This window comes from Erpetoichthys calabaricus, chromosome 3 (assembly GCF_900747795.2).
Source record: "Erpetoichthys calabaricus chromosome 3, fErpCal1.3, whole genome shotgun sequence".
In the NCBI taxonomy this organism is placed as follows: Eukaryota; Metazoa; Chordata; class Cladistia; order Polypteriformes; family Polypteridae; genus Erpetoichthys; species Erpetoichthys calabaricus.
Genome location: NC_041396.2, coordinates 220,634,988 through 220,647,566, shown reverse-complemented (window position 1 = coordinate 220,647,566; position 12,579 = coordinate 220,634,988). Strand labels below are relative to the sequence as shown.

Genomic DNA, 12,579 nt, shown 5'->3' with positions numbered 1-12,579 from the left:
CAAGTGTTATTATTTCATGATTTCATTCTATATAACAAAGGTCATCTTTAGTAAATGAATTGATGTTTACTATTTATATTTCCTGAAAGGTTAAATGTATAGTTTACTAGATGTATAACTGGAAAACTAAAGTTTTACAATTGTTACATATAATTCTCCATTTTAATTCTAAAACTCTTTCCTGTAATTGTCAAATCAATGAAAGGTAGCCCTGTTACATTTATTTCAGCTCTGCATACCTACCACTCTGCTTTGCATTATTTTCTAATAACTGTTTCTTTTTGCATTAAAAAGATGGGCAACTTGACTGTTTGAATAATTAGTCTGCAATTATAGACTACATGGCTAATTAAGTAGATAATATTGTGGTCATTATCTTAATGTTAAATGGCCATTAGAACCAGATGGCACTAAACTAAATGTTGTTTGGCAATGTGTTAAAATAATGCAGTCTCAGGCTGGTGTGGTAATGTAAATCCATTAGTGTTACAAAATACTGAAAAATGTACTCTGTTGCAAATCATCATGGAATTAAGGCATTGAGTTTTTGTCCTGAAATGATTTTATGATACTTCTTACCTTATTATAGTGAAGGCCACACTAATGACTTGTATAAAAAAAGTATATTGAAAGATGTAGGATAACGACAGTTTTGTTATTTGAATATTTCTTTTAGCAGAAGTACAAAAGCTTAATTTACAAAGCTTCTGCAATCATATAGAGTAATACAGAACGAAATCGTTAACATGTTAAAAGAAATGTTATCTCTGTGAATAATTATTATTTTATAAAGCATGGCATTAACTAAATTTATAATATAGCACTCCTAATAAAATATTTTATATCTGTTATTTTTGTACACAAACATTATATAAAAAATGAACATTGGGATTTTAAAGGTAGAAATTAAAATACAGCAGTGTTGGCAGTACATCTATAATCAAAATGATTTTAATTGTACCCTGTTTCTGCATAACCATTTTTATTTTTTTCAGGTCTAATAAATAATATTTTAGGCAAAATAGCTGCATTGCGAATTATGCTTATTTAAGTCATAGCCTTTTTTATAAAATGTACAGATTCTTAATGTATTTACGTGGATGTCTAGCAGGGACTGCGATTTCCTGTCATGGTTTAAAGGTGCGCCTTTATGTAGATCTGAATGAATTATTTTGTTGTCGTAAAAAGAAATATACGTGGTGTTAGTGTTTCTGTTATTTGCTGAAAAGACTTTAATCTGAGAAATTGAAAAAAACTTTAATTTTTCAAGTTTTTATAGTGTAACTTCTCAAACTGCGAAAAGCATAAATAATGTAGATAGCAAGTTAAAGTCCCGATACCGTTACAGTGTCTTATGGGAGTTAATTTGGTAATGTGCTTGAAGTGAAGAGTAGCTAGCATGAAATGTTTGGGTTTACTGCATTACATTTTGACATTGGTTAGAAAAATGGAAATGAGCACATCTTAGGCACCCCATTGTTGTTTTATTTGCATAGATAGACAACAAGGAGCTTACTTGAGTCCTACCACTCCAAAAAAGCACCCCCAACAAGAAAACAACAGGTAGCAAAAACTTATTTGGTCAGTATGATAGCAGAGTGAGCTGCTGCTGAATCCTGGCAAATCTTCATGCAATTTTTAAATTAAGAGAATAAACACAAAACAATGCCAAAAAGAGATGTTCTTATCAATTAAAAAAAAAGTTTGTATCTAAAAGTTTTAACAACCAGGAAATAAAAATGAACCATCAGCAGAATGAAGGGTCTTCTTTTGTTTGGTGTACAATCAAATTTTGTGACTGTCTTTGTTAAACAAGCTTTGAGATAAATGTGTAAATCAAACTTTTCTCCAAAAATCCATACTCATATAACACTGAGTATCAAAATGTATCAATATAGGTGAATTTTACAGTGTTTTGCATGCAGTAACAGATACTTTAACAATATTTTATTTTTACAACACTTCAGGGGAAATTATTAATTATTGTAATTTAAATTATTTTCTGAAAAAAAGCCATATACAGTCGACTGTTGCAATTCAAGGGAATCAGAAGGTGCAGAAAACCATAAATATGTTCAACAACATAGGCTAACACACACACATATACACACAGAGACAGAAAGAGTTAGAGGCAATATGCATGTAGGACGATTACAGTATTAACATAGTACTGTATTTAGATAACAGAAAAATACCAATCTCAATTTTGTACTGTATACCTAGGCTTACATGTAAATTGAAAAAAAAATTATATCCACTTTCCCAAGACGTCTTTCACACAATCGGCGAATGATTATTAAAAGGATAGTAAAACACAAACATGTCTGACATACAGTTATTGCCGTAAAATTATGAGACTTACAGAAAAGGTTTGTAGTTAAATTACGAGGAACATTCAAAACGTTTCTGCACTTTTTTTAAGTCTGTTTATTAAGAATTTCAAAAACAAAGTACATCACTTTCCTACATAGTCACCTTCCTTTGTGATGCAATTTTCCCAGCGTTGTACCAACTTTTTAATGCCCAATTACTACTCCTTTCAAATTCACCGTTTCCAATGAAAATACAAAAGTGTGGACACTTTTTGAACATCTCTCGTATTTTAACCTAATCCTGATTTGCATGTATTTATTTATTTTTGACTGACTTTAACTTCAACTAAATAGCACTGGCTTTTATGGAGCATTTATTTATTTATTTATTGACTTGACTGATATTATTTATTGAAACAGTGTTTAATAAACTGCACTAAGCACTTCTTAAGCACCAAGCTTGCTTGTTGATTGCCCTAGCCATCCTTGGTTTGATGACTATCGATAACTCAGGTTCAAGAAAATGGCAATGCTGCTTGCAACTCGGGCATCACATGTATAGGTTATATGTAATGTAAATTTTTCAGAGTGCAGTTTTTTTCAGACACTTGTAGATTAGGCAAATTATGCTCATATAAAATGTAATCTGTTCCCCTTCCTTCTTGCCTAATCATCAATTCCCGATCCTTGGAATATTGGCAGTGTCTTCACAAATCACACATACTTGTTACATATATTAATAAATTAAAAGAGGTATTGCAAGTACTGGTTTCTGGGTTCTTTCATTGCAAATAATTGAACAAAATTTAAATTGTAATGGACAGAGAAGGCTGAGCCTTTTTGGCTAGTTTACAGATTGAGTGCATACCTGAAGTAACCATTAGAGCCACTAAGTTCAGTTATTGTTTTCTTTCTTGAATTAAGCTAGACCACCATCTTACGTGATAACCAGAAACTGGAACAAAACTTTTCTTGGCATTACACTCATCTGTGATACTTTTCCCCACATGATATGTAACCCTAGAGAGAAAGAATTAGGCATGAGATATGATTACTTAATAGTTGCCAAGGTCAATACAGCAGCTTTTTTTCAAATTCTAGCCATAGTCTCTCATCTTCAGTATAATGATAGTGGCATGATTAGAAGTTTAATTTTTTTCTATCTATTCCTTGGCCTTTAAAAATGATTTAAGTATACTTTCAAGTGCTATTGTGTCCAAGGAATCTAGTGGCTATATTTATTTTTTCCTTCCTTGTGTTTTTAGGATGCAACACTGCTGGGATTAAGATGTGTGTCCCACGTACCCAGTCAGAATGATGAAAAAAAACTTTTTGTCAATTTTATGGCTTACTGCTCTGTTCTTTACATAACATTCTAGCTACATGTCCAGAGCTTTGTTATTTAATTAGTCTTTTTGGTTATGATTCCCATGTGAATTCTGACTTCTCTGTGCCATCTTCTGAATGCAGATAGTACCAGCACATAGAATTCTAATAGATGCCAAGACTGATAAGCAATTCTCTTTTCTCACACATATGCAATGCTACACTATATGCAAAGATAACTGATATTTGTTTCGTGATAAAATAATTATCTTACAACACAGTGTTTAGAAGTTAGTAAATATTAATATGCATAATCCTGTGTTGAGAAGGAATCAGTAGGTGCTGAATTTAAAATATAAAAAGAATAGAGAAAGATGAAAGTCAGGCCGTAAGGTGCCCTGGATGTAAGTGCCCTAACAATGATAGCAATGATATAATAAACCAATTATTTTATTATATATTTTCTACCATGATATGATTTGAGTTTCGTATCTGCTTAAAATTGTCCCTATTTTTCATGTCTAATGAAAATGTATTTAACAGTGATCTAAGATTGATAAAATAAATATATCTATTTCCTATTTTACAGGGAGGATTCACAAGGAAGTATTCTCTTAGTTCAAAGACGGGAACACTGCTTCCAGAATTCCCAAGTGCACAGCATCTATTGCTTCAAGGATCAATTTCAAAGGACAGGGTATAATTTTTGTACTTTCCTAGTTTGTAAGTTCTTACACAAGACTGATGGTCTTTCATGCTTTAACTTTTAAACCATGACTGTCTGTTAAACAATTCTAGAAATGCATTGTCAAAAAGAAAAAAAAAATCTGATGTGGCCAGCACATTACTTTCTCCATATTTACTTGAGTATGGTACACTCTATGAATTTATCATGCAAGATGTAATAGCACAACTCTGTCTACATATTTTCAACTTTAAAAACTCAAAACCTGAGCTTGAGATTGAAGTAAAAATTCACAAATATTTTAAGTTCTGAATGCATAAAATGCCAGATATTGTGAATGTCTAAACACTGGCTTGACTGTTGTAGAAGTCGATTTTAAAATGTTTGAACTTTAAGACCTCAAAGCTGCAAAGTTGGAAAGTCACCAATAATCCAATGGACTCTTTAAGACTAAAGAGTGCAAGTTGTCTACAAAATTGAGACAGGTCGTGTCATGGACTGTTTTAATAGGTTAAATTATTTAACTGATTTTAGACGTTTTAAAGAACTTCCTGGTGGTGTAACCTTTGCAAGTATTAGTTAATTATAGTGAAAGTAGTGATAATTAACTAGTGACAGCTGGGGCTGTCAAAGGATAAAAGCAGACATAAGGTGAGTGATAGGAAGAAAATCAGAGAGAATGAGAAATGAAGAAGAGAGAAGAATAATTTGGCATGTACTATACATTTTGAGAAGGAGAGGGAGGATGGCATTGGCTCTGCTGAGCTGTGTGAGGGAGCAGGACCAGTGGCTGTGTGGAATTTTGTAGGTTGGGAGAAACTGAGTATACTCACATAGAGCGCAGAGGACAGTGTAGGAGAGTCGCAGCAGGAATGAGGAAGAGTCTGTGGGACAGAGCATTGTGTCATCGATGTAGAGAGGACAGAGCTGGATGAGGTTATTGAAGCCTTCGTTTGGAGAGAGTTGATGCGTAATCTTGCTTTGCTGAGTGAAGCGGTCTGTGGGTACCAGTGAAGATGGCAGAACAGGATATTGAGGACTTCTCAATAGCATTTCTTGTTGTTTACTGAAATTAAAAGGGAATGTGTCAAGGATGGGTTTTGTTTTAATTACGTTTATTATTTATTTGTTTTATGACATGATGTTATTGGTGATTTATTTATAATTGTAGTGGAACAATTTGATTCTTTGGTTTTAATAAATACTGCAAACTGCTTTGCACTTGAAAGTCATGTCTGCCTCCTCACTCGCTACTGGTCCATCAAGGTCATGAGCTACAAGATGTCCCAACAGGGGTACGTGCCCATGACTGCAGGAACCAGGGCATGACAATAGTGTTCTAAGAATCGGCTCATTTCATCTTAAGTTACACAAAATTTTTGTATCACAAACACATAGTACAAAAAGTGTTCTTGGGATATTAAAATGTGTTTTAAAACTGAAAACCCAAAGTTGATTTTTTTCATAAAAACAATACTTTCTAAATTTATATAATAAAGAGAAAATAAAAAAATAAATTTGCTAGTGAACTTCAAATTATTTTAGTAATTAAATACCATTATTTACTTGGTATGCTGTGTTTTATGTTAATTGCATTATGTGACATGTTCAGAACAAAATTGAATTCACGTCTTTTAAATTTGTTGACTATTACTGTAGAATTTAACAAGTAAATTATTTCCAATGTAATTTTGGTGGCTATTGTTTTTTCATTTTTACGTAGTTTCCCCCTATGGTGTCCATTTCAGTGCACTGCCACTTTTTACTTCCTCTTAGATCAAGCATCAGTATTGATCAATGTCATGTATAAATTATCACATGTCACTAGCATCTGAGAACTCATCATTTGTTACTCATTGCTACTCACGTTACTTGTCACTCTTCATTTGCCTCTCTCTATTTTTCATTTATTACATACATTTTGCTCACAAAGCCAATCACAGTTGAGAAATGGACACAACAGTGGGTTGGAGTGAAATTAAAATAAATGAGCTGTATGTGCAACATCATCTTTTTATTCACATGAGTAATATCTAGTTTGTTTGTTTCTGAAACACATTCCTACCACTCAAAAACATTTTAATTGCATTTTTTCCCAAAAACGTGATGCTATTTCTGACTTACAGCTATGTTATTTCTTTAATAGGACTGTGTTATTTCACTAAGACATTGCCTGCGTGCTACTGGAAAATTTGCAGAAGTGTTTGCTTTTGTTTTGTAATCTGTGATCAATGAGCAGTAAGAGAGATGACATTACTGTTTATATATCTCTTTTTAACCATGTGTGGTGGTGCATAGCTTGTATTTCCGCCTAGTCTGGTCAGATTCTGCGTGGAGTTTGCATGTTTTTCCTCACTTGTCCATGGATCGATTGTTATGAGGAGTGTGCTGTGTGATGGACTGGATGGTCTACCTCACCATCCAGACATGATTTCTGCCATTCACACTGTGCTGTCAAGTAGGGCTTCACCTCAGTAAGTGATAATGCATTGGAAATAATAAAACAAGGTTATGATTGATTCAAAATTCAATGCATCTTAAAACATTAAGAAATTATAAGAATTCAATTCTTAAACACGATTATTTCAAATAGGGGTTACAGAATTCAGAAGACTGAATTGAAAGTTTATTTAGCAATCTTATTAACAGGTTTAAGAAGATATAGTGACTGACACACCAGTTTTGATTACAAAGAAGGAACCAGTGCACACATCTATACTCATATTGACTCTGGGTTGTATTTAAACTCAAAACCATCAACCTAAGATATTTTTTGTTGTGTTGAGTGAAAAATGAGATGTGTTAAGTAAGTCATAATGCTTAATGAATAATGTGTTATGGGTGAAAAGTGATGAGTGATATGAGAGAAGTGACAATTGATACATTATGTAGATTAATACTGATGCTTTATAACAAGAGTGAAAAATATCGATGTCCTAAAACTGACATTGTTCTGCTCAAGATTTTCCTCAGTGTGACATTCTACAGTCTTACTAGAATACTGTATGTTTGTGGAATTAAGGAGTTTATTTTTTCACCCTCATACAGTGTGTATTGTCTGATTTATAGTTCCTTTGTTTTGAAACAGGCAGACACACTTATCATGATGTATAAAACACATTGCCAGTGCATCTTAGACAATGCAATCAATGGGAACTTTGAAGAGGTATGCAAACCATTTCTGTATTAGAACTTCAGTTTGAATGTATCATATAGTTTTCCATTTTAGTAACAAAAAATGAATATTTATTTTGTTTTCATTGTTGCTACTTCAGATTCAGAACTTTTTGCTGCATTTCTGGCAAGGAATGCCAGGTCACCTTTTGCCACTGTTGGACAGTCCGGTGATTGTGGACATTTTTTGTGTGTGTGATTCAATTCTATATAAGGTGAGTACCTTTATAAAATAACCTTGCCTTATCTTACAGCAGTGTTTACCTGTAAAATGTATGATTCATCTTTGTTTTTAGGTACTGACTGATGTTTTGATTCCTGCTACAATGCAAGAAATGCCTGAAAGGTAAAAAGTATAAATGCTCATATGATATTTTGCTACTGATGTTTGTAGAAGCTGTTGTTGAAGTAAAACTGTTCAGATGTCAAAACTTTAACTATTGTATATGCTGATATATTTACAGTGGAGCTTAATTTACATCTTACAGGAGGCTAGGTTTATTTCACTGCCAGCATGGAGCTGAATGTTCTACCCAAGTCTGCATGAAGTTTTTCTACAAGTACTTTGGTTTACCTCTCACATCTCAAAGGCATGCTTGTTATGTAAAATGGTGATTCTTGAGTGTAATTAATGACCACCAGTGTGAATGAGCGAGTCTGCCTTGAAATGGGACGATGCCACATCTAGGGTTGGACTTTACTTTGGTCCAGTGCATACTGAATAGCCTGTGGCTCCCTAATTGGATTAGGCAGGCTCAGCAAATGAATGATAGAGAGATAGATGGGTAGGTTGTATTTTTTGCCCAGTAAAGATTTCCAGTAATTTTCTTAGTAGATAGTTATTTATTTGAATTGTTACAGTATATTCGTTCATTTCTACCTTCTAAATTCTAGAATTCAAATCTACATAGCAGGACAGAGTCACAACAAGCGTAGTCCTCTGCGGGCAGTGCCCACAAAGATCCAGACAGGGTTATACTTTTGAACTCCAAGTCCCATGCCACCCTACAGGTGTCTCAACTGGGTTTATCCTAGAGGAACACTGCCACCAGCTGTGTAGGGGGAATGGACTGCTCCCGGCACTCACATTCTCCCAGTCCACTTATTACCCTTCTCTCAGTTCAGGGATGAAGAATGTAAGGCGTTCTGGCCAGATCAAGTCTTAACTCCTACTGTTCTTCCACCATGCCCTCCCCTGGTAGGGATGTTTGTCCTTTCTGTTGGGCACTTACAGCAGATATAAAATAAAAAATACATATAAATGGCAAAACATAAGCAAGTGTATAGGGACAGACTGATGCACTTACATATAAAAAATTGACTTACAATCTGTATGTTAAATTGCAGCCATTGTCAAGGTTACAAAGCTGACAAAGCTCCTTGTTGTCTGGCAAAAGCATTTCTGGCTATGTAACCATTGTGACAGTTTTCCTGCATTAAATCATTAACAATAAATTACTCTAAAGAAAGATATCAACCAAACATAGTGCTGACACAGTCAAAAAATTCAGGCTAGTTTGGGAGACTGCATTATTTCACTTATTTGGCTGATTGGCTAAAAAAAGTAAGATGAAAAGAGCACATTGAATGACTGAAAACGAAATCAGACAACTTACAAAAGATTCCTCACAATGCAATTGTGCATTGAACGCACACAAGACTTATACTGTATATCACTGAAAAGGTCCCGATGCCTGTTGATTCATGAAATTCAACTTTTTCATAAATATCAAACTGATGTTATAAATAAATCTTATAAGAAATGTGCTGCTAGGCAAAAAGGGACAGTGACTAGCAAAGACGTGTCTTGTGTCTTTCTAATTGGCAGATTCACCAATTATTTTCAATTATACCAATTGCCTTGGTACCTACAACTACCCTAAAATAAATAAAACCAGGATAAATGTGTGGATCTTTAAAACAACACATTGCTGGCTGATAGAGTCTATACATTATAATAGAGATTTCTTCATGGTGATATAGCCCAGATGATCTTCTCCGCCAGCACTTTGATAAGGGTGGCATTTTCACCTAATTTTTTTTTTTTACTTTACAAATAATATGTTTTAATATAAAACTTTTATGTGTGAACCTTAGGAGTTACATGCACATCCAGTACGTTATTTATATGGTACCTTTAAAAATTGTCAGAAATAGTTTCAGATTTCACATAGCACAGTTTGCAGTGCTTCACCACACAACATGTATCCGAGAATGAAAACAGCACATTTGTATTTCAAAGCTGCATGTCAATACATGGTATTGGCATTAATTTTCCTGATATTTACATATCACCATGGGCACATCTATTGGGGTGTGAGGTGGGCAATCCTGGAGCAATGCTATAGAAAAGTCACAATGGTAAAAATGAGTTAAAAAATACAGTCCTTTGTTTGACTCAGTATGTTGATACAACCTACTGAGGTTCAGACTGTTCAAATTAATTCTGTAAATGATTCATATCCGATATGACAGTGTACTGATATCTATCCTTTATCTGCAAAATTGATAAAAATGAATTTATCAGACGTAATACACAAACATGAGCACCAGCTATATGCTGACTTCAAATTGTTTACAGTGCACAGTGTCTTTAAATTGGTCAGCTCATTATAACAAAGGCTTTAAGATGTTTTATGTGGAAAAATCACTGATGAATCTGTCTGCAATATTATCTTGGAAAAATAGGCATTTGAGGGATCATATTGCAATTAGGCTGTATTGGCAGTCTTTCTTTCTTTTTTTTTTGCTTTTAGTATAAACAAGGCTTTTTAGGATAAATCTTTAACCCACCAACCTATCAAACAGCTTACAGTGACAGTGACAGCAGAATTATAATTTTATTATGCAACACCATATACTGTAACCATTATATTTACAACCTTGAACTTAACTGACTACCCAAATATAATCATACAAATTAATGAAATCAAAGTATAATGTTTAGCTGTAAATATTTACCTATTATTCCTGCTTACTCTGTTTGCTAATTTTTAATGTGAGTTTTAATGTAAGCCCATTTGAAAGATACCTATACTTTAGCAGTGCCTTCAAAGTATACAGTTGCAGCTCTACTGCGTTTAATTTTACTTTGCCATGTCTGTGTCTCCTATGCTATTAAGTCTGGGTACTATTATTTTTATTATTATTATTTTGTTCTTGCTGGATTATTAATTGTGTTGTAGCCTATTGCACTGTATAAATACTGAAAATGCCATTTTCTAAAATTGTTAATTTCTGAAATCTGTTTAAGCTGTTGGCCACAAAGTCTGTTAAATGTCATACAGTTGCATTGTTAACAAGGGCAGGCATCTTTTAACTTTCAGGAAAGTTTAAAACAGCTCAGGTATTTAGAGAAGCTTGCGGGGGTGCGATGCAGCCCAGTCTTGTTTTACATTCAGTTTCATATTCTACATTTGTTTTTTTTTATTCCCTGTTTTGTGTTTTATTTTATTTGTGTTTTAAATCATTTTTTTCACTGTTTCACATTCTTTCCAAAATTAATATTTATTTATTGATTTACTTCTACCCAATATTCAGAAAATGCACTGCATCACAAAGCCAGTATAGCAATACGTATGTTGTGTGAATAAAGTGTTTTGTCTTATGCCTAGTAAGAATATCTATATGAGGCAAAAATGTACCTTGCCTTAAACAACATTACTTGATGCATTAGGTTTGACACAGCTTATAGACAGGGGTGGCCATTTTTTTTATAAACAGCACATTCCATACTTTCACACCCAAGCACATGGAGCCAGTTTATAGTTGTCAGTTAACCTAAACTGTGTGTGTGATTGGGTATGTGGGAGTAATACTAGTGGACCCAGAAGAATTCCCACACAGACACAGGGACAACATGCAAACTACACAATTGTGATGACCAGATACAGGATTCATACTCAGAGTGCTGGATCTGTGGAGCATCAGTGCTACCCAATGCTCTACCTTGTTATTATTATTAACTGGATTTGAATCTTGCACTAGTTTCTGGTAGCATACAATAGACCAACATTCCATCTGTGCCCCTAATCTCCATAAGTTTTAAACATGACATGACATGACATTTTCCAACCCGCTGAATCCGAACACAGGGTCACAAGGGTCTGCTGGAGCCAATCCCAGCCAACACAGGGCACAAGGCAGGAACCAATCCTGGGCAGGGTGCCAACCTACCGCAGAGTTTTAAATATTGTTGACGTTAATTATACACAATGCAAAGATCTGTTTTTGCTCAGTAATGCCCTGAAACACCTTCAGCATCTTTTTGAGCATATTTGCAATTTTTCTGTAGATGAAAGCTAAACAAAAAAGTACACTCACAGAGTCTTCATTTGAAGTAGTGATTGTATTTTTTATACACTTCATGCAAAATATTAACATATCAGCGGTAGTGTTAAAATGAAATGACAAACAATAACAATGTTTTCCTTTATGGAAGCATTCAAGGCCAAGCTATTTGACAAAAAGCTTTGAAAAGCATGACATTTATATAAAACTTGCGAGTTGCTTCCTCCTGCCTGAATCTCCTCTGTCCAAGCTGGGTTGTGCTCAGAACTGAACTGTTTTAGGTTTCAGAGTGGCTGCTTGCATATAACTACTACAATCACCTAAATTTTCAACACCATATATTTTTGTCAAAAACAGTCTCTGCCATTATTATTCAACCAACAACAGGAAATTTTTTTGAAGGGTGAGACTGTTCCACTATCTATTAATACAGTAGGTGCAGTGTGCATCAGACCTAAGCTAATTAGAACAACAACATGCTTTAAGATGATTGTGTACACAGTATCTGTTACCCAACACAAACAAAATGTAACCATTTAGTTGTCCAGTCTATTATGGTTGTATTATTTAAAAATTCACGTATGTAACTGTAAGTGATGATGCTGATCAAACTGCAGTTCAGTTTATGGTATAAGTGTATCGTCTATAGGTAAGAATGGCAACGTGCATATACAGTAATCCCTCCTCCATCGCGGGGGTTGCGTTCCAGAGCCACCCGCGAAATAAGAAAATCCGCGAAGTAGAAACCATATGTTTATATGGTTATTTTTATATTGTCATGCTTGGGTCACA

General features: G+C 34.2%; 1 protein-coding gene across 1 annotated transcript in view; it reads left to right on the top strand.

The window, feature by feature from the left end:
• The window catches only part of rfx6 (regulatory factor X, 6), a 60,414-nt gene that overhangs the window by 11,845 nt on the left and 35,990 nt on the right, over positions 1-12,579 (top strand). Inside the window, exons 6-9 of the mRNA XM_028798912.2 lie at positions 4,228-4,335; positions 7,412-7,489; positions 7,599-7,712; positions 7,794-7,843. Of these exons, the coding sequence (XP_028654745.2) occupies positions 4,228-4,335; positions 7,412-7,489; positions 7,599-7,712; positions 7,794-7,843 (350 nt within the window). The remainder of the gene's footprint in view (positions 1-4,227; positions 4,336-7,411; positions 7,490-7,598; positions 7,713-7,793; positions 7,844-12,579) is intronic.